Source organism: Lissotriton helveticus, chromosome 1_1 (assembly GCF_964261635.1).
Source record: "Lissotriton helveticus chromosome 1_1, aLisHel1.1, whole genome shotgun sequence".
NCBI classification, from domain to species: domain Eukaryota; kingdom Metazoa; phylum Chordata; class Amphibia; order Caudata; family Salamandridae; genus Lissotriton; species Lissotriton helveticus.
The window spans coordinates 1,674,307,638-1,674,331,162 of NC_136057.1; the positions used below are offsets into that span (position 1 = coordinate 1,674,307,638).

Below are 23,525 nucleotides of genomic sequence, written 5' to 3' on the forward strand. Positions count from 1 at the left end.
AATGGAATAAATTGAAATAATTTACACAATGATGTTCTACACTTGAGGTATTGGCGCCCATCTGAATGATTAATTGTAACTGATTCTTTGGTTGTGCATTCATTCCTTACACAACCAGAAAGTCTCTTTGGTTTAAGATAAACCGCCTGTTTTGTTTACTATGTACCCAGATGTCTCTTATCTACTGGGTTGTCTAGCCTCTAACTACGATTGTCTATTTTGGTGGCATAATGGCTCCCTGTTTAAATTCCAGCAGTCAATACACACTGCACTTTTTCGGTTATCTTCTCCTGTGGGGGGGGGGGGGGGGTGTCCAATCTTTACATCAAGACTGTATACTTGGACCCACATGCTCTTCGATAATGAGGCCCCTCTCAGCCTCTTTTTTTGGTGCAAGCTTACCCCAAGCAGCAACCTACCACTAGTGCCGGTAATCCAAAAGTAACAGTTGTTCCACTGACTTCAGCAACATGGATCTCGTCTTTCTCTTGGTAAGGAAGATTCTTTTGGAAAAACAGCTTACCAGGCATACTCTTGGGAATGTTTGTCGACAGAAATTTCTTCCAAATACATTACGGCAGAGATTTAAATTCCCTCAACCAATGTTGCTACTTTTTTCGTGAATGTGAGTAACTATGTGCCCAATTCACGCAGAAAGTGTAAAAGTGTAGGAAGAGTACTACAATTTTGCCTGAACTTACTTTAATACTTTGTTAGCTATTATGAAGCTTGTGTGAGTTGCTGTTTGTATTATTGTCGTCCTTAAAAAGGATGTGTCCGTCCCATACTTGGTGCACTATTGTTAGTGCAGCGTGCAGAGTCTCATACGGACTGTTTATTTCACAGATAGGTCTACAAATAAGGGGGACTAAGGGCTTTTTTACCAGGTCCAACATATATGCCCAACAATTAATCAATACAGAAGGGTATGCAGGTCTGACTGAACAATACAGGTTGCGTAAGTGAGACAAGGCTCACTTAATTTCAATATCAAGGAGGGGGATTCCTCCTTTCGGAATTAGGGCCCTCACATACCCAGCCAGATAGGTGTCATGCTTCATCATCGGGTCTGTTCCTTGTTGGGTCGGCGCTGCAACACCCGAAGGGGCTCTTTAGCGGAGATCTTTTATTCCTTGCCGTAAGGTGCAGTGCACTTGAGGGGCCTAGTGAGTGTAGATGTGTAAAGAAAAGGGACTTAAAACAGGAAGTAGAGGTCCAATCACAACTAATTTAATGAGTGTGGCCCCTATCCTGATTAAAACTAAGTGTGGTGCACCCCTGCTATAATGTTACAGGGTATCGCGCTCCAAGGTCAACATGTGTCTTGCCTAAATGTCAATTAGACAGCAATTCATCAGGACCAGTAGCAGGTTCTAGCTACACTATCAATGGTGGTCCAATGTAGCAAGTGATAGACCACACACAGCACCCTAAGTGTGGTCCCTGTAAATCTAGGAGGTCAACCTGTAGGAAAAAGGAAATTTACAGCATAGTTATGTGCATATTCAGGACGTTTGTCGCACAACTTTGTAAATAGCCGTGCAACACTCAAACAGTGAGGAAAGCATGCTTCATGCTGAACTGTGCTGTGACCATGCGTGAGGCAACAATTAAAATCATTATCTCAGTGTGGCAGAGCAGTTAAAAATAATAGCAAGTAGGGACTCACCCGTTTGGGGTGGGTAGTATCAACATGTTCCTACAAGTGTTGACAATGAAAGGTGCAGTGTCCTCTAAGATGGAAATGAGGGAGGGAACACATTTGTAAGGTAAAAGGTAGTAAAATACAGCTGGTCAATTGGTATCCCTACCTGTCGAGTAGCCAGGGATTCAACGGATGCCCTCGGGCCAAGGTGTCCCATAAGCTTGGTTACGAGTCCCAGAACATGGAGTAGGGAAAGGGGCTGTGTCAGAGTACTCGAGCGTTGTGGCACGGCGCGAGAAAGCACAGCACAGCCCAGCACGCAAAACTGCGTGCACCGGAGTCGGACTGGATCGTACCAAACGCGCATGCCCGCTGGGGCCATGGCGACTGGGCAACTCTCTCAGCAATGTCAGGAGACACACAAACAAAGCAGCCGGCGGCCCGTAGTTTCGCAAACATTAAGGGCTCACCTGAAGTGAAAATGCCAAGGAATCCATGGACATTGCCATGCCGGGAACAAGAAGTCAATTACTTACGAGTCTTCTCCTTAAGATGTTGGAGGACCTAAACCTCACTCTGCCGGGACCGGGAGGTAATGGCCAGCAGTGGCGTGGAGTTGTTAAGCTCGTGGTCGGTGTCAGAAGGGGGCGGGCCTCCCAGTGTCACTGGGAAAAGCGCTGGAGCGCTAACCTCAACCTAAATTGGTGGGCGCCATGTTGGAATAGTAGAGGGGATTACTCAAACCGGTTCAAGTAACCCTCAATTGACCGAGTTAGCGTGTCGCCCATTTTGTAATGTCTAGTTGGGCCAGGCATGTATTAATGTAACTGGTGTCCCTGCGTTTAATGTACCTCACCAACAGAATGTGTATGCTCGCTAAAAAGAAGCGTGATGTATTCAATTTCATGATCGTCTATAGACGGGGTCTCGGCCTTATTGGGAATTACGTGGGAGCCCTGACAACAGGTCTTTGTGTGATCATTTATAGCAGTGGAACGGATCCTAATGAAAGGGTCCGGTGGTCTCAGTGGAACCTAATAAAAGTAAAGACAATGTCAGGATGTCACAATGAGCCAAGCATACATTAGTGTCCCAAATGTACTTATGTATATGTGCTCCAAACCCGTGTGTAGGTGGTCACAACAAGAGATTGTAGCGTGCAAGAAGGTCTTAAAGGAGCTGTAATATAACGTTAGCCAGCCAGAACTATGTATTAGCCAACCAGAATTCGGAGGGTAAGGGATACTCTGGAGGGTATATTTTATCTAGTCAGCAGGCTCTAGGGAATGTCTTCATTTAATCCCTCTTTATCGGAGGCAAGTCTAAGCATCCATCTATGTTCAGTGCAAAACAGAGTCCCCTTGTTCATTTTGGGGTGCGCTTCTAAAAACGACCCAGTGTAGTGAATCTGCTGAATGTTTCAGGAGTTTAAAATGTGCAGTCACCTTGGTGTTAGTTATGTGACACCTGATATTGCTCCTGTGTTCTGTAAGGAGTGTCTTGATAGGTCTAGTAGTCATGCCTATATAACAGAGTCCACAGGGGCAAGTGAGCACGTAGATGCAATTAGAAAGTTGCAGTTCGTGTGCCTCTTTAGCGGCCATTCACAGATATACCACTCTTAAGGGCACATGCATCAAACCATTTTGCGATCGCTAATAGTACGAATCGCAAATTTCAGCCATTTGTGATCGCAAAATGGCCTTTTGAGATGCCTGTACCTTTTTTGCAATTCACAATTAAGGAAACCGCATTTTTTGCAATTACCTTAATTGCGAATGCAGTTAGAGAATCGCAAATTGCTATCCCCTAAATGCGATGCAATATGCAATCGCAAATTGCGTTTTCGCAATTTAGAATCGCAAATTACCATCAACTTGAAGTTGATGGTAATTTGCAATTCCTTTGAAAAATGCAAATAAGTGCATTTTTAAAAGAACATTGTGGTGCACACACATCACACAAATGCATACTTACCTTTTTTAGGAGGTGCATCAGGGTGGCCTTTTGGCCCCCTTGCACCCTTCAAATTGCATGCGCAATTTGTGAGTACCAATTTGGTACTCGTAAATTGTGCATGCAATCCCATTTATTCCTATGGGCCTCTAGGCCCATAGGAATGACTGAGAAGCGATTGCTTAATTGCGAGTCGCAATTTGTGTGTGGCAATTATAGAATGTGTAGGAATTGCATTTTTTGGCCGATTCCTACATGCATAAGGAATTGCGAATCCTAAATTGGGATTTCTTAAAAATCGCAATTTAGTAATCACAATTCCTTACTTTGATGCATGTGGCCCTCAGAATCCACAGCACCAGAAGGACAAGGGTTGCTTTACAGATCAGGTTAGCTAATACCGAAACAACCCACTGACCTAGATCAGCAGTGTGCAAAGGTATTAACGATTTCACTGAAATGAGCCGTCTACCTGGCTCATGAATGTATGCATAATTTCACTACCAATGAGTTAAGCTCACCAACTTCAGAAGTATCAATGATTATATTGCTGCATAAAAATAACTGGTATTCAATTTTCAGATAGTAAGCCACCTGTAAATTGTTTGGTCACAATATAAAATACTGGATACTAAACCCCAACCTGCACCTCACCTATGTTTAAATAAAAGTGTTACAAGTGTGCTGCTAAATTAAAAATGATAAAATAAATGTTTCTTCCGTGGTAAACTTTATTAAAGAACCAATGGTGAAAAGGAGTTCAGGATAAATAATTCTACATAATTGTTCGCTTATGAATTAAGTAACCTATAATATCAAAACTTTAGATTTGTGCATCATATTGGAATAGATAAGATATAATTAGACTTCAATGCATGCATAGTAAAAACCGGATAACTTCTAGAGAACAGTTTCAAATGGACACAGTGCGGTATGATGTGAAACAGGAGCAGTGAGAAGAACAAGGGACACCCCAAAGGAATTTACAACAGTACCGATAGGAGCCAGAAACTGATACAGCTAAAATGCGCCAATAGACAGAAACTGATACAGCTAAAATGCGCCACGAGACAGAAACTGATACAGCTAAAATGCGCCAGGTGCTCACATCCCAAGCGTCCTTCTATCACATCAGGCCCTAAACACAAAGGCAAAACTAAAGCAATTATAAAGTAGAACACTGGCACTGATGGAACTACCATGTGCGTGTGGATGTGCTTGTTATGAAAGAGCAAAATGAAGTCACCCAAATTGAAGTTAACCAGTGGGCTGACCCACGCTGTAGTCGGCAGAAGAAAATGCAAATGACCCAATAACATACCAATGGATGAAGAGAAGTGGCTGGAAGCACCTTTAAGTGTGTTTATTATCCTTATAATTTTAGCAAAATCAAAAGGCTAACCCCAGACCTAAAAACAGGTGTAATATTAAGCTTCTAAAACCATGTTCGATGCCTACAATTGCACCACTCAACTGGCTTAAGACTGCCTATTCCCTCTATGTTGTCTTGTAAAGAGCATACGCTTCTGCACAGTTGGATGGGCAGCTGGATTTGCAAAAGCACTTTTTTTCCTTACGGTGGAAAACACTCTTCCACTTCGAAAGAAGGTATTATTCCTACACCCCAGGAAAGGTGATATTTTTCTCTTCCCATTGTTGAGGGGAGGTTGGATTTTAGTTTGTGAACACCCATGTTTGTTGACATTCTCAAACTTGTAAGGCAAACCACGCCTTGTAACACTTACTTCCCACCGCTTGTGTGGGATTTACTATTGCAGATTTTGAACCACTCCTGGCGGAGAAATATGCAGAAGTAAAACCATTTCCACTAGTCGGGAATCATTTTGCGTGTTCCGGAAGGTACTTTTGGGTGTAATATACCTCTGCAAATTGGGTCCTATATGCTTAAAAGCAAATAGTAAATTGCTGCCAGGCCACAATAACTATGTGGGCAATAGGAACACCCTTAATTGTGATCAAAACATTTTGAATAGTTATGTCCTTAAAGACTTTTCAAAGAGCAGTGCTTGAGTATAACACATGCAGACCATGTATACTAAGAATTAGATAGTACATCACTGCCAGGCCCATTCGGCCTTTCAGCACACACAACCCAGTTTCGGAGTTTGCCCCTGCTTTCTCAGAATCAATTTATATTTTTTGGAAAAGGTGAAAGCAGAAGGGCAAGTAAAGGGAACTGTGGTGAGACCGTGTTTATATACATAGTGTTTATATACATAGTTGAATACAGGATACTACACTATTTCTAAATATCCCCAGCTCTGGTGAACGTAATATATGTTAAACTACCATTCGGTTTTAAAACATTATTATGCATAAGTGGAGGTCACAGATCTAGGTACAAAAATATGCACAGAGGCGGGACAGAAGGTTTAAGCTTAACATACCGACACAATTCTACAGAATATTTCCTGGAAAATGGATTACAGGATTGATTATACCAGCGTGTTTCTAGTTACCCATAATTGCCCTTATTTTATGGTATATTAGCAGCTGTATAAAAATCTCAGTACTCTTTGTGTTCGATGCAAAGCATTCACTATCGTTATTTTCCAATTTATGTTAGATAGCCCCATTATGCTGCCTTGCAGTCACTTTACTCAGCTGGCACTCCCACTGATGTGAAGACCTGTTAAAACTCTGTCCGATTGGACTACTGAATGCGCGACTGTGTCTACGGTTCAGCCCAGGGCCTGGAATGCCACTGTATGGTCTTGTGAGTGGCCAGTTTGTAACAGTCTATTAGGTGTTCTCTCCATTCCTAACTGGGAGTGGAAGACCTCTTTTAAGAAAGTATTCAGATTCCATTACCTACTGCATGCACATCTTCCTATGTGTAGAACGCCCCTTAATTCTGGTCCATGTAATATGTGACCTGTAAATAATCTGTTTTGTTTACGTGTGTATTCAAACAAATAATGATCAATAAAGGGCTGCACGTTCAAAGCTCATGTCAGTCTTCAGGACGCTCCGAAATTACTTTGGGTAAGTGTATTTAATGCTGCTAAAGAGTCTAGCAGGATGAGGTCTACCAGAACGAGAGGGCATCCATGAACTGTGTCCATAAGGACTTGAAGTCTACCTGTTTCCACGATACGTTTTCACTTCAGTCCAGACCGTTAAAAAGTCAGAAAGGTGAGAAATTTAAGGGAACGTTAATTATTTCTAGGTATGGGATTAGCTCAGCATTGTAGATGTTTGGGAGTTAGTTGAGTAGTGATCAGCAGTGGCATGTGATTCTGGATGCTGAGAAAACTGTGCTTAGGGAGGGAAGCGTATGAGGTTGCCGAAGGTATCAGTGCTCAGAGAACTTTCCTGAATCGTTCATAGCTTCAGCAGGTCACCAAGTGATAAGATGGTCTTTCGGTTGCCTGGATAGCTGGAGAGTTAGATGATTAATATATGTCAAAGCTGTGAAAACGGTTTGTCCGCTGTGCACATCGCTGGTGGTGTAGCTGGCCTGGGTACACATACGGTTAGTGTTGAATCTGCAGCACACATGGTGTCTCATTAGGAGATCAAATTAATTCATGCGCACTTGTTGACAAATGAGCAGATATGCTATTTTATGAAGACTAACCACTTTGTCTCAGTTGTTGTCCCTTATGTTATTGTACTTTTATTTTATGTTTTGCATATGTGTTTTAGTCACAAATTAAATATTAAATATTTGCTATGCAATTTTAGTGCGAAATTACTTTACTAAAGAGCCGTATATATATTTTTAGGGCAAGCCTACATGCTTGACATTTAGTAAAGGTTAAAAAATAATTCTACCTACCAGTTTCGCTGGCCTGAAACATGTTCTAAAATTATGTGGATTTGGGTGTATTGCAGTTTATTGTATGTTGGGTGGACGTATAGTGAAGTTTGAGTGTTTTATGTGATTTTCCTACAGAAGGGAGTCGTCTAGATTTTTTTTAGTGGGACACTGTCCCCTTGGTGTGAGGGGCCTCGCACACCAAGTCCTTTCATCACACGGTCTCATTTTTACCCTGAAATGTCAACCACTACTTAGGAGCTGGAAAATGTCTGAGAGGAGAAACTTCTAGAACGACAGGGGGATGTCTATGTAAATTAGAAAAACCAGGGGCCTCTCGAAAGTAAAATTACTGGGCTCATTGACTGGTGAGAACAGAAGGATAACACATGGTAGGTTGAGATGCTGTCATCTCTCACCCTCGAAAGTGCAGAGTGCCAGTATATATTGTTTCTGACCAATGACCCAAGTAGGGCTCTCCAGAATGTGCTTGTCTGTCTTTGAGAGCTTGAAAAGGGCTCGAGTTGAGAAATTCTGTTCAAAAGTGTGAGCATCCTTCAACTTAGAAGAAGTAGGTAGAATCTGGGATTTTATAAATAATGTGTGGTTTCTCCTCAGGTTGCCAGCCTTGATTCCACTTCCGGCCTTGTTCATGGGATGTATTTTTTCAGCAGGAGGTAGTATCATGGCCTTTAAAGAAAAAAAAGGTGCATGGCTGCCGCTCATGTGACAAATTTCAACTGTTGCCTTTTTGGCATCCTTTTACTCATTCAACACCATTTCTGCCCTGTGCATGTTGCCACATGGATTACAGAGCCTTCTCAGATTACTCCCCTTTTTTGGTGTACACGCACAACGTTGTGCTGTCCCTATAGCATGGCTGGTGCTGTGTAGCTGCCTGTACGTTTTCTCTCTTATGGCTGATACAATTAGGGCATCCATCTCATCTCCACTAGCGTAACGTGGTTTGCAGGGGTGGGCCCCTCAAGTTTCATGGAGGGCTCCCCAATCCAGACTAAGTCACGAGCTCTCAGGCCAGGGTACTGTGCCGAAGGGGCCCCTGGAGCTCATGCCCCACCGCACTGCGTGGGCTGCGAGGGCCTATATTACGCCACCGGTCATCTCCTATTGCACATCGCCAAGCGCTGTGTTTCATAACCTAATAACCGCACATCTGTGATCATCATGCATAACATTAAAACACTTCCCAAAAAGGCTCTAAAGAAAAACAACACCCTTCCACCCACATAGTATACAACAAAATAACAGCTTGCTTTCCATGTGGGTAAGTGCTTCAGCAGCCCACGTGGGGCTAGTAAGCGCTCTACAAATGCTGCAATACAAGACAAAAGTGCAGTTTGTTATTACATGGCTTTGGTAGTAGCAATTTTTCCCATTGCAAAGTTCGGTTAATTGCGACTGTGTCTGCATTTGCAGCAGCTGAACTGAATGGAGTTGTTTTTTCCCCTCACCAATGAGGTAGAGATTTTAATTTTCATTGCATTCAGAGGCTGTGGTCAATAAGTTCACGAAAGAATGACATGGCTGCTCAGGATAATCAATAACAGTACACAATGGTTCCTTTACGTGGCTGCAGTTGTTCTCGCTGTTAGCCCAAAGTGAAGGGCAGGTTTACTAATTCTGTGGAGTTTGGTAGATACTGAGATAAGTACACTCACCGGAAAATGAGACAGAAAACCACACGCTTCTAAAGATAGGCTCAAAAGGGGAACCGAGAAGCGTTGATATTCAAAACATTGAAGCTGTTGACAAGGTAAATATAATGGCAAGATCAAAATGAAGAGCACTGGGCCACAAAGGCATTCATGCAAAACATCTGCACAGAAAATACAAAGTCCCAACATAACAAGTTCAGAATCGGGCCTTGAATCGCTTTTGCTAGGTACAAAAAGACGACATATTGAGGGATCCTTTACATATTAAATTATATCGATCTTTTCAGCTGGCAGACAAAAAAATTATTTTGCCACACATGACTTACAAGCCATGACCACAGTAACGAGCCCCAACTACTCCATTCCATAGTCCCTTATTTCCACTGTGCTACCGTCTTGCTTAACCATGTTACTTCCCAAATTACTTACTGGTAATCTTTATTACCCCTATGTCATTGTTTCAGTAATTACTTATGAGATACACCAAAGCTTATTACTGCCCTTCTTGAGATCAATTGAATAAGAACTACATTAATAAAGATTTACACTGGTTTATGCCCAAAAACCATCAAACATTAACTTAGGGAAATTATTTCTCTACTGCATCCATCACTTTGTGACCAAAAACGTTTTCCACCAACCCCACACTTGCAATTCTGTAGTGTCTGACAACATATGTGTAGAAAACCATGTTGCAGCTCTATAAATATCATTCAATGCAACCCCTTGAAAGTCTGCCCACAATCATAGACCTTCCCTGAACTGCTTCAGGTGTAGGTGAGCCAAGGAACAAGCAATCAAAAATCTTATCACTCATCCATCTGCTAAAGTACAGATTTGATGTCTTATGACCCCGACTATTAACTCTGAATGCCACAAAAAATGATCTGTCTTCCTAAAAGTGCTAGATCTGTAGAGATATGTAGACACTGTTTTTTAACATCTAGCAAGTGCCACTATTCCTCTTAGGACACAGGTTTAAGAAAGAAAGCTGGCTACAAGATTTCATGATCAGAATACCAACACAGCTTTCATGGTTAAATATTTAAGGTCAATAGAAGTTAAAGACTCAAATGGAACACTAACATTTTTAAAACTTTAAAACTAAGGGCAAATCTCATGTAGGCCATAAAGCCTATACCCTTGGTCTTGCAATAGCAAAACATTTCAAGATTCTCACAACTAAGACTTCATCTTGAAGACTACCATCCCCAGCCATTCTAGAATCTCTAATAACAGCCCACAGAGCCCTTAGAGTTTAAAATGGTAATTTCTTCTCAAATCTATCCTGAAGTAACAGTAAAACAGCAGGAATCCCAATCAACAGAAGAGATTGAATTCAAAGAAGATCAGTGCTCAGAATTCTTCCAGTGTTTAGATTACTATTTCCACGTTGAAGAAAGACAGGATTTTTTAATCACTTCAGCTAAATGCAGAGGAATCCCTTTACTTCAAAGTTCTATCCTTTAAATTCAATTTTATCATTAGAAAAAATCTCCCAATCAGTTAAAATAAAATAGGCCTTCACAGGAATTTCTACATAAATGCAAAAAAGAAATGTCAGTAAAACATTCCATGATAAGATATGTCTTCCTACGTCATCTTAATCTTCTACTCTTGGATTTGTGACACAAACTTTTTTTATTGTGTACTATTATTAACTAATAAAGTACTATATTTATATCTATAAAACACAGAAGCAAAACAAATAGATAGCTAAGATACAACTCCAACTGCTGTTTGCAAACCTAGGAAGGACATACACATTAAAATACTTGCAGGGAGGATCCTGCAAATTATAGCTTAAACACTGTACAAGGGATCACCCAATCAGATTGCCTTTACCACAATCGGTATTAAACTATATTGGTGTGGCACTAGCAGAAATAGCCTTTATGATTAGGAGATGTTAAAATATCAAGATCGATAAGTTATGCATTTATGATTTTTCTCTTGTTATTAATTGCCATCCAAAGCACCACTTTAAAGTGCTTATAGTCAATAAGGGCCTGAGTGTAGTAGACAATAAGACTGGTTAAAAATGCAGTGCATACATCTAAAGATAAACCAGGACAAGCAACTTTTATCATCTAGTCAACTATAAAGACGTGTACAAGGGTGCGGCTTGAGATTCGTTCCAGATACTAGATTCATGGAAAGGTCCGATTTTATGCCCAATTCTCAAAAAAAGGAGATCCTTCCCTTCCAGCAAATACCGACTCGTAGTCTTACTAGATCTCGGGTCTAAGGTTTATGCTCAGTGTCTTATCAAGTCATTAGAAGAATGGTTTGCGGAAAATAATATTTTACCATACCTTCAAACTGGGTTCCGAACTTCAGCCTCCACAATTGATAACATCACAGCCCTAGCTATCCTGAGTGATCAAGCAGTCCAAAGAAGTCAGCTCCCCCTTTTTGCTGCTTCATAGAATATAGTGCTGCCTTCAAAAGAGTGTCTCGTAACACTCTCTGGAGGAAATTAGACACATGGGGGATCCCAGGGGATTTGCTCAGAGCCCTTATTTCCTTGCATAAGAACACATGGGAGCGAGTTAGAACAGGCCCCATGACTGTCTCTGCAAAAATCCTCACTTCAGACAGCCTAAAGCAAGAATGCGTTCTCGCACCCCTCTTGTTCAATCTCTACACCGCTGACTTTGGGAGATTCCTGGCGCATAGCAGTGTGCTTCCGCCACAATTGGGTCATGCAAAATCGAATCTGCACATTTTACAATATGCTGACGATATCGTCATAATGGACGAGGCCTCCAACGAGCCCTGAGCAAGCTTGATGTATTTTTTTTTTTTTAACTCTGCAGCAGTATCATCTCGGCTCCTCTGTGGTTCACATATATCCCAACCGAATGTATTCTAAGGTCCCCAAATGTGCGACCACTTCTTCGGGCATCCCCTGGAGACATAAATGGGTAACTGTCACCATACACCAGTCCATATCCCTGGCCCAATCAGCAGTTCGAGGTGGGTTCGGAGCCCTGCACAGTCGTGCGATATTCCGCTTGGCCACCATGAAACCCAAAGTAACCCAAATTATCTCCTTGGCATTGAGGTCAGTGGGCTCCCATATGTTCAACAAAATCAATTTGATGTTGGATTGTATCTGCTGCCCCAATACCTCCTCCATCATGAGTAAAACCCCCTCCCAGTATTTCTGAATTGTCGCACATTCCCAGAGCGTATGGATAAAGGTGCCCTCTTGCCCACATTGTTGTGCATAGCAACTATCTTGGGCATAGCCCATATGGACCAATGAGGGTCCTGACAAGTACGTTCTATGGAGGATTTTTAGTTGGACCAATCGAAGAATGGAGGAGATGGCAACGTCACGGGGAGAAGTCACTGCAGCCCGCCATTCCTCATCCTCCAAACCAGCTAAATCGTGGTCTCATTTACCTCTCAGGCGGTTAAGGGGATCGGTCATGTTATTAATAAGCTTCTTATATATGCGAGATATAACTTTTTCGGGCAAGTCGCCATCTAGGATCCTGTCCTCCAGAGGAGAATCAGGGAGGACAGTACCTTTTGGGAGAACTGCGAGCAAGGCGTGCCTAATTTGGAGATACCGGAACTGTTCAGATTTGGCCATTTCGTAATCTTGCTGTAGTCTGGAAAAGGGTATGACATCGCCCGATTTCCAAAAGTCCCCAACTCTTGAAATACCAATGGTATCCCATTTGTCGAAACCCAAGGACAAGACAGCCGACCCAGCTGGTCACAATGCCAGAGCGGCGTAGCTTGAGTGAGCTTGCCCTCCCAACCCAGGCTTCTGGTAGCGTCCTTCCACACTTGCACAGCATGTTTGGTCGGGGGTGGCAGGACAGATTTCCTGTACAATGCACCCTCAAAACTACCCCCCACGAGGAGCAAACAGTCAGTTTGAAAAGCCGGGTCATCTTGCCATCTATAACTGCACTGGTTAATGGCAGCGAGTTGCGGGCCCAATAATATCTTTTCATGTCTGGGAGCCCAATCCCCCCATCAAACCACACCAGTCAGAGTTTATGTGTAGCGATGCGGGGGGGGGTTACCCTCCCATAGCAGATCCTGCACGGTACTCTCAAGTTTCCTGAAGTAGGGAGCCGAGACCGGAAGAGGTGTATTCTGTAGCGCATACAAAAGTTGGGGGAGGGACATTATCTTAAATAGGGCTGCACGTCCCAGGAGAGTTAAGGGGAGCGACTTCCAGGGCTGGACATCAGATTTAAAAAGTGCTAGTGGTGGCCGAAGGTTAGGGTCATAGAATCGAGATAGGTCTCTGGATACCCAGATTCCCAGATACTTATAGCCTTCCACGGCCTCAGTTAGCTGGCAACCCTGGGGAAGCCGAGGCCGCTCCCCACTAAGAACGTAGAGCACCGATTTGGACCAATCAATCATATAGCCTGCGAATCTGCCAAAAATTTGGAATATGTCCATTACCACATTAAGAGACGCTGCCGGGGAGGCCAAATAAAGCAGGATGTCGTCTGCGTACAGTGATATGCGGTCCTCCCACCCATATGTCCATTTGAGGCCCTTAATGACGGGGTCCTGACGGATCCATGCCGCCAGAGGATCCAAGGCTAAGGCGGAGAGGAGCAGTGACAGGGGGCAGCCTTGCCTGGTGCCCCTGCCAAGAGAAAAGACAGGGGACTTCCGGTTACTGACGACCACCAGTGCCAATGTAAATTCCGGACCAAATCCTAGTTTGTGCAGCACAGCAAACATGTATGGCCATTCAATAGGGTCAAAAGCCTAAGCAGTGTCCAGGGATACCACCACGGTACCCTCTCTGATCGTATCCGCCCTGCAGAGTACTCCTTGTAGTCGATGGAGGTTAAGAGATCAGTTGCTCGCCGGCATAAACCCAGACTGGCCCGGGTGTATCAGGTGGGTAAGAACTTGTAACAGACGAGTGGCAAGGACCTTCTCAAGGATCTTGGCTTCGCAATTAAGCAACGAGAGGGGCTTATGTGAAGCACACAAGTCAGCGGGCTTACCCGCTTTGTGGATGATGATGTTAGCCAGTCTATGATCCTCGGCAAGGATCCCTATCTCATTACTTTCTCGATACATGTCTGTGAGAAAAGGGGCGGTCATGTTCGCCGTTATCTTAAATAATTCTAAGGGGATCCCATTGGGGCCCGAAGCTTTCCCCTCATGCAGATCATGGATGGCTTTCTCTACTTCAGTTACTGTGATGTCTCGATCCAGGTCGGAACTCTCCTACAAAGCAAGAACAGGCATCTGAATATCAGGTAGGAGAGATGAAGCCTCCTCCTCTGAGTATGTCTTGCGGGATGTATACAGGGAGTGGTAGTATCTGCCGAATGTATCCGCAATGACTTGCGGAGCAGTTATACAGGAATGTGGGTCAGTGGCAACTTCAATCACACCGCGCAGTGCCCCATCTCTGCGGTCTAGCCAAGCCAGCAACTTGCCTGCTTTATCACCTACTAAGTGTAGCCCTATATTGTGTCTTCGCCGTGTCTGTGGCTAGGTCCGAGAACTCTTTGATCTTAATACGGAGCCTTTGGCGCATTTCCTCCAAGTCCTGCAGTTGGACTGCGCGTTCTAGTTCTAGGATCACACCCTCTAAATGTACCATATCCACAGTCTTCTCTTTGCGCTGCCCAGCAATTTGTCCCAACACAACCCCCGAATATAAGTTTTGTAGGCTTCCCAGAGTGAATCAGATGAGCTGACCGATCCAAAGTTCTCCTGAAAATACAGGTCAGATTCACTCAGAACCTTGTCCCTGACTGAAGGGGTTGTGAGATACCATAAGTTAATCAGCAGCACTCTGCCGATCGTGGGTTCCCCTACTTCCACCCTGCACTGAACAGGAGAGTGATCCAAAACTACGCTGGCTAAGTGTTGTATATCTTTGACAGTGTGGAGGTTGTGGGTGAGTGTGAGCACATAGTCTATGCGTGACATGCTGCGATGGGGACCCGAAAGATGTGTGTATTGGAGCTCCCTGGGGTGCAGGCACCTCCAAACATCCACAAGACCCATAGCTCCCAGAAAACTATGGATTTGTTTGCGAGAGAGTGGAAGGTCTTTCGGGGGCCAGCAGTCCAGGGTGTCAGAGACGATGGAATTAAAAATCGCCCCCGATCAATAATCTCCCATTCGGCAGGCCCAGGAGAAGATCGCCAAGATCAATAAAGGCCTGTGTATGTAGGCCTGGTGGAATGTACACTGAGACCAAATTAAGTGCGGCTCCCTCCCAAATCCCAGACAGAGCTACGAATCTACCCAGTGGGTCCATACATATCACATTAACTGTCAAGGGAAAGGATTTACGGACTAGGATGCCCACCGCCCAGGAACCAAAACCAAAAGCGGAGTGAGCTGCCATCTGGAAACCCCACTGTGACAGCGCCTTACAACCATTGCCCAACAGGTGGGTCTCCTGTAGGAGAACGACATTTGGCAAGTGCCTTTTCAGGAATTGGAGAACCACCCCTCTCTTGATTTTGTCCCTTAGCCCTTTTACATTCCAGAAGAGCATGTTGAGTTTCTGTCCATAAGATCCCTACAAATTGATGAATCAACATTAACAGCAGACTCAATTCCCTACGCAGTTTTTAGATACTCAAGGGGGCGCACCAAAATGAGAGTCCAAATAGAATAAGTAGAGAATTGTTCTTTATTTATCTTTGTTCAGCAACAAAAGGCATATCAATAAAATAAGTAGTGAGATCAGCCAACGCGTTTCACTCCCTACCAAGGAGTTTCTTCAGGGCGCTGCGAGTATATTCGGTAAGTTGTCTTTTGTAAGATCCCTCTGTGGTCGCACTGATATTTTTCCGGTCGTTTCTTTATTCCAGCCTATTTCTTTAAAAACATGGCTGGTTCCATGCCGGGACGCCGAAACTGACAACGGTAACCACAGCACTGTACCCACCTGTAACAAATATAACCAGGGACGGGTAGCTCTTTGAAATACCAGAACTGTTTTTTCGGACAAGACCTACAAAGTCCACGATATAAAGAAAAGATAAGGGAAGAGAGATACTCCAAAGGTTTTTAAAGAAATAGGCTGGAATAAAGAAACGACCGGAAAAATATCAGTGCGACCACAGAGGGATCTTACAAAAGACAACTTACCGAATATACTCGCAGCGCCCTGAAGAAACTCCTTGGTAGGGAGTGAAACGCGTTGGCTGATCTCACTACTTATTTTATTGATATGCCTTTTGTTGCTGAACAAAGATAAATAAAGAACAATTCTCTACTTATTCTATTTGGACTCTCATTTTGGTGCGCCCCCTTGAGTATCTAAAAACTGTTTAACTGATCTGGAGAGCACAGCGACGCCAAACAGCAGCTGGTGTCGGGGTTGGCAGCACAATATCAAACTGACTTGATCATAGACCTAGTGGCACTGGAGTTTAGGTGCGGCATTTTAAGGTCCGCTGCTGCTCTTTCGTACAAATAATCAATTCCCTACGCAGTCTGGAAAAGGGCAACAAACAGGCAGGCAAGACAAATCTCTTATCAGATGGACTCTCTGGCTTCAAAATCGTCTACTATCTTGCTTCCTTTGAATGAATCCTACCTCCCAGGGTTACCGCAACCATATCTTTTGGACAGCTTAAACACATTGGCCCGCAGAAACTATGTTTATGCGTCTCCTAGGCCTGCAATCCATTGCTTCTAACCAAAGGGCCCCACGGGGCGAGGAGGGGGCCTGCAGATTGTGCAATTACAGGTCCGAATCATGACTTCATCTTTTGTGCTGCTGTCCTGTCTTAGATACCCCTAGAAGAGTTCTCCTAACGCCACTATATCAAAAAAGGGGTATTAATACATGTTTGGAGGGATCTGCACTTTGCTTTACACGAACAGACATTCAAACGCTGGCAAGGTCTGGAAAATATGTGAAAGTTTGGGGAAATCTACTTTCTCCCCCTATTGCCTCTCCCAATCTGGTCCCGGCTCCTCAAAAAATTATGACATACTATTTCACAGTATGTCCTAGCCTTTTCTCACTACACTAAGTCATGATGTTCATTTTATCTCCGATTTTAACGTTTTATTTTTCTGTTGTTAAGGCCACTGTATAAGATTGCCTTGTCTGAATAATGTGTTTTAAATATGATGGTCAGTTCTGCTTTGCTCTTAATGATGCAAAGACGTTACGGAGGCATCTCCATTGCAATGGTTTATTGCAATGGTTTCAGTTAACTGTGCAAAATCTAATAAATCTTGAGATTCGTTCTGAGATAATGGAGGGCTTCAGTTACTAGTTATCTTGATAGGCATTAGTATGCACTGGAATATACGGCCGTTAGAATTATAAGGTGCCAAGAGACCAGAATGAGCGAGTTGCACATTTATAACTTCACTCTGTTTATTGGCCCTCATCCGGGAACATAGTTGATGTACAAAAAATGTTTAGACTTAAAGTGCCTAGGTATAGTTAACTATAAAGCTAAATTAAAGTAGTGTGTACATGAACCGTTAAAACAAAGCATAGTATTATTATGATCACCTGGCCACCGATAAAATCCTCATGCAAAAAGGCTACTTTACACTCATTTTAGCACAGTTGGGAACTTCCAATAAAATCTATTAGGGGCAAGTGGCTCCAAGTGCAATAAGTCATGTTGTTACAGGCGCTTAGCCCTCTATAATAATGTTGCCATTTCAGTGCTATTCACATAGGAACATGGCTATATATACAATTTTCAACCTAATATCCATCTCAGAATTCGAGCTCTGGAACCTAGAGTTAAGTTGCTTCAATTAGTTGTTTAAAAAACAGCCAAGTTCCCCACAAATAGGTAGATGCATTATAGAATATGTCTTACCCATCTGATTTAGTACATTATGCAATTGCGTCTGCCCTATGAGCCCCATATAGTTCAAAGAGAGGGTACAGCCACTTAGTTCGAATGGTGGAATATTTTGTGAAAAACTATAGTAGCAGGTGAGTTATAGTGTCCTTCCCCTACCCAACAGAGAAACTAAATAAGGAGTCCTCCTCTCTTACCCTTTTTGTTTTAACAAAAAAATTACCTGGTTGGAAAGATGCCCAATCTAAACCGGATATATATCCAATGTCTCTGCTCAGGCTGGATTTTATCCAGATTATCTTTATACTCTGTCTCAGTCCTGCACCCAAGATATCCATCTGTCTTGCTACCGGCTCCCTGCATTCCCACTTAAATGTGCGATACCGTCCTTTCACGAAATTTGCGGTATCTGGTTTCACTTATCCTGTATCTTTCCAGAGAGACCTTAGGACCATAGCCACTAATTTCCTTACATTTGCAGTCCAAGGGCATACCCCTTACTGGTGCTCTTGCTCACTTCCTCTAAAGCTTTTAAGTAACATGTGGGCTTTGTATTTCTGATTAGCCTTATCCAGTATATGAATGGCTTGATTCTTGCTTGATCTGGAATAGTATCTACGTCCAGTTCCACAAAGACTGGGATCGTGGGGATACCACGGCCTAGGCTCAACAGTGATCTCATAAAGTTGTTCTCAGCTACCTGGAGCTTCTCTAGTTTTTCATAACACCATATCGCAGCACCATTTGGCAGCTGCTACAGCCTTCCGTTTATAAATTTGCAGAATAATACTTAGGTGCTGTGAGCCTCCATTATGCCTAAACTTGAGGACTACTCGGCTTGATTGCTGGAGAAGGATAGTGGCCTTAGTTACCTGATCTCCCCTTTTTAATCTGTTGCTCAATTGGATAGCTAGATAGTCTTAATATTCGAACACCTCTATCCACTCATCATTCACCATGACCTTTCTTTTAAGCGCTGGGGACGGGTGCATTGCTATTACCCTGGTTTTACTAATTTTGATGAACAGGCTCTTGAGATTACAGTACGCCACACACCTAGTTAGCAATTTATGCATGGGATTCTCTGTCCTGGTAATTAGAACAGTGACATCAGCAAAGAGCAGGATGGGGACCTGCTACCTGCAATTTTTGAGACGTTGAGGAGGATCTCGAGAAGATATTTGACTACACCATTCAGGAACACGCTAAAAAGAAGTGGGACTTATATGCACATGTCTAACCCTTTTTCCAGACGGAAATGGTGCAGTGCATTCCCCAATAACTTACTAGGGCACTATTTTCCTGATGTAGGCCTTTTATCGCTTGCAATACTGGGCTATCAACCCCCAGCCAATCTAGCGCCTCCCAAAATTTAGGGCGACTGACCAGATCAAAGGCTGACTTCAGGTCTATAAAGGTTAGGTACAGTGAGGTTATTTTAATAACCGCATATTTACAACAGACTAGGTATAATCAAGATATCTGCTCAACTGTTCCAACCTTTAACCTGAAGCCCACCTGCAAATAGATCCAAAGGTTTCCAGAGGCAACTTTACCTTGTAGCCTATTGAGTAGTACATTGCCCAATATTTTCCCGTCTCTATCCACGAGGGAGATAGGGCGGTCATTTGATGGAATCCCTAGGCTACCTTTTTGGAAATTGGGATCAGGATTGCTGTGCACCAAGATGGAGGAGGCATACAGTCACTATTTATGTCGGAACTGAAGACCCTAGTCAGAAATCAGAGCCTGTAGTTTGGTTCCATCAGGAAAATATCTACCGGCACTGCATCAGGACCAGACGCCTTATTTTTTTTCATAGACAGAAGTGTTCTCTCAACTTCTGGTCTTTAAATGTTTTTGTTGGACAGCCTCACTTTGATTATTATTTCAACATGCGTCTGTATTCTAACTGTGCAATTTCACCCTTCATTCTCTCTTTCTCTATACAGATTGCTAAAATGGCCTTTCCATTCCTTTAGGCCAATATGACGACGTAACTGGTTGATGGTCCCTCTTTCAACATTGATCACTATCCACCAAAAGTGCTTTTTATTTTTCTTATTTATGGCCTCCTTCAGTTCCTCCCATAATAAGCACCGGCGACTAGCTTCTTTAGTTTATAATAGATGCTTGTAGGCCCATCTAGGAGTCTGAAAATACATTCCAGTCTGCCAATCGGAGTGAAGATGGCTAGGCACTTGAGTAACTAGCCTTTTATTCTCTCTCAGGGTCCTTCCTCCTATCAGGCAAGCATGGGTTTATTCACTTGCTTTCGGTTAGTATGCTTATCGGGAATGTCCACATTGATTTAATCTCTGATAGCAATGCCTGAAATGTTTTTAGAATAATTTAATTCGCTATGCCCTACTCATTAAAAAAAACAAAAACTCTACGACTACCTAAGAGGGATTCTAGCTGCGGTAGCAGACTTCCAGCGGATAATTGTCCTGTTCGCTGATTCAATTGAAACAGGATAAATGTGTTGTACATATGTCTGCGTCAAATTACTACTAGAGCCCAAAGCAACGCTCACTACGAGGTGGTTGGGATCATTTCGACCCATCTCACTACAAGCATGTGATTTACATTAACACAGTTCTCGAGGTTAATTAGGACGTAATCTATAAGTGAGCTCCTAGCACCACCTCTGTATGTACTTTTTGCTGGGCTGCCAGAGGTGGTTCGGCTATTTAGGGATCGAAAGCCCTGTTCTAATAGCAGTTTACAAATGCCTCATCCTATCTACATGGCTTGCCCAAGACACTATCGGGTTCTGGTATGTCAAAACAGCATTCCTCTGTCAAGATCTCACTATTAACCATTTCGTCCATTGGGCGGACATTAAAATCCCCACAAATTAGGAACAGATGTTTAGCCCTTATAGCCATGTCCTCCCCCAAATTGATAGGGCTTTGACTTTTTAATGACTGTAGACATGTCGAGGTATTACGTCATATCACCCGTACATCCTCCACCCAGATGGTGGAATACATACACAAATTATGTCTAAGAAACAACTTACTCACTTGGTTTTAACAGCCTAACATGCAATATGTTTGAACCAGCTGCCATCGTAGAACATTGAACCACCTCACAATTCAGAATACATACAACAAAAACTGCCAACTCCTACACGCACTCTACCCCTTTTTTGCCGAACAGCCGAGGCTGTGACACTAATGATAACACTCAAGTCCATTTTCGGTCAATGATCACATTTCTTGAAAACTCAAATTGTGTAATTGCTAACAAGCTGCAACCATTCTCTATCTTTAATGTTTGCCCCAATCCCAGCGATGTTCCATGCAAAGATATTCAGATATAACCTCCTATTCAGGATCAATCTTGTCACGGGTGGCTTCAGGTGGTATAATTCAATAGCTTCCGTCCAGCACTTTGCTTGTGGAGCTACAACTCAATGTCAGGCTTAGCCACCCCCAGTCTTGGTTTCTGCTTGTCACTTGCTCCTCAGTCACTGAGCTCAAATGTTGGTGGTGTATTAATCTTGAGTTATTGTGATCAGACTTTTAAAGCATTCGGTTATGAGTGGTTTATCCTTAGTTGTGGTTCCCATGGGCTTAGCTTTATCTCTCACAGATTGCGACCGTATCGCTTCTCCTTTGTGAGTAAGAGTATTTGATGGCTTTACTAAATCTTTTCTGTTGTTGGTGTTGTTAAGCGGGAACACGTCTATACCCATCACGCGGAGATCATCCAAATGTTGCAATATTACTCTACCCACGTTGACGAATGTGATTTCAACCTTTTAGGCTATGATGTTTCTAGCCTCGCCGTAACCTTACTTATTCTGTAGGTTGCACTCTCTTGATGTCACCTGCCTTGTCCCTTAATCTTCCCTTACATTGACCAGAGAACTTTAATGTCTGAATAACTCCGTGATTTCATCTTAGGAACTTCTACCAATCGTCGGAATGCACGTTGCGACTTTATGTGGTCTCTTTTTACTTAATACATCTGGAAACCCCAGAAGCCAGATTTGAGAAATGAAAGCCAAGCGACACGTGTGTAAAGGGAGTTGTTATAACGTGTCCCCATATGTGGACGCCCTAACTGCATCCACCAACTTGCCCCTCTCTCCCTCCCCACCTGCCATGGACCTCTTATCAGCCCAATCTTTCACCATCTGGTAACTCTTCCGACCTCACATACTCCCTCGCGCTTCCTCACCTGTCCTCTCTCTGATGACCTATCGCTCTTATCCACGGTGGTCTCTTCCTCCCTCGAATGCCACGACCACCCTCACCACAGCTGCGTTCACTATTTAACAAGAGGTCCTACATTTACCACTGACAGTCTCAAGTCCATCCTCTCACACACCTTCCTTTCAAGACCCACTCTCCCTAGGGCTCACCTGGCCACTCAGCACCGGCTCGGCAGCTATCTCGATGTCGTACTTCATGTGGGTCAGCTCCTCCAGGTTCAGGAAGCCCCGGGCAGATGCACATAACCCCAAAAGAAGCAGCAGGAGCCGTGGCCCCGCCATCTTGGTAAAGCTCTCAACCCCTTCCTTGCTCATGTCAAAGCCGCGCCCGCCCAACAATGCCGATAGGACACAGGCATATACGCGAAGCTTTTCTATTGGCTAGTTGTGTCGCCCGTCTTACTCACTCTGCTTCAGCTGTCTACTCTCATTTCAATGGACTCCGATTTGTTTTGGTTCTCAGGTGCTCGGAGCTAATTGGTCCGAGTCAGCTCTCCTGGAGCCAATTAAATTAGGCATTTTTCGTTGGGGATAGGCGGAGTGTTTGAGGTTTCCGTTGTACTTTGAGCCAATCAGCAGCCGGTTCGCAAACCCAGTCAGTAGTTCTATTGATTACTGTCCCTGAACTATGATCTGATTAAACTGAGTTGTGTCAGCACGGCTGCCAAGGAGCTCCATGCCAAAGAGTAAGCACCGTCATTTAGCATGCTGCACAGTATCAGTTTGCTCTGGTCTTGTACCGCTTTTATTATCTAATGCTTTTGAGGAAAAACAGGAGCAAACCTTTTTTTGTTAGTCCACTGGCGTTTTGTTTTGTTTTATGAATGTAAATTGTCGTAAAAACTAACAATTGTCACTTCTGCCTCATGTAATTTACGTTTGCTATTGTAATGTGTTCACTTGTAATTTTCTCCTCATGTATCATTACTGTTCTTATTGTGTAGCGCTCTGACACTTTTGCCTCATGTAATTTACGTTTTCTTTTGTAATTTGTTCACTTGTAATTTTCTCCTCATGTACCATTACTGTTCCTATTGTGAAGCGCTCTGACACCTTCGGGTAAAGTCCGCGCTATATAAAAACGCATTAAAAAAAAACAGTTTACACTTACATTACACAATTCATACAAACCAAAGAAATGGGTATGCGGACTTTGTGCTGCCTCATTCTGCAACAATCCACCGCCTGAGTTGTAGGTGGTGAAATTCCAGGCGACAAAGATGGAAAGGGGAGCTGGGGGACGGTGGCCTTCCCAGTAAAAAAAAAAAAAAAAGCATTTACAATGCAATAGGTCTCGCACTGACATTGTTTTGAGCTATTGACATTGTAAATGACATTGGATTTTTTGTAAAACATAAATAAAAAGCATTGTAATTTAAAATGCTAATAGCTAAAAGTTTTGTAAATGCAAAATGTATTGCATCGTATTTACACGAGT

General features: G+C 43.2%; 1 protein-coding gene across 4 annotated transcripts in view; it reads right to left on the reverse strand.

Annotated features, from left to right (window-relative positions):
* Positions 1 to 22,512, reverse strand: part of OS9 (OS9 endoplasmic reticulum lectin) — a 270,743-nt gene extending 248,231 nt beyond the window's left edge. For 3 of the 4 annotated variants that reach the window (XM_078688944.1, XM_078688941.1, XM_078688943.1), the window contains exon 1: positions 22,238 to 22,426. In XM_078688944.1, the coding sequence (XP_078545070.1) occupies positions 22,238 to 22,402 (165 nt within the window). In that variant the 5' untranslated portion in view covers positions 22,403 to 22,426. Of the gene's footprint in view, positions 1 to 22,237 lie in introns of all 4 variants that reach the window. The other variant, XM_078688942.1, reaches the window with a different exon arrangement.
* Positions 22,513 to 23,525: the final 1,013 nt, after the last annotated feature.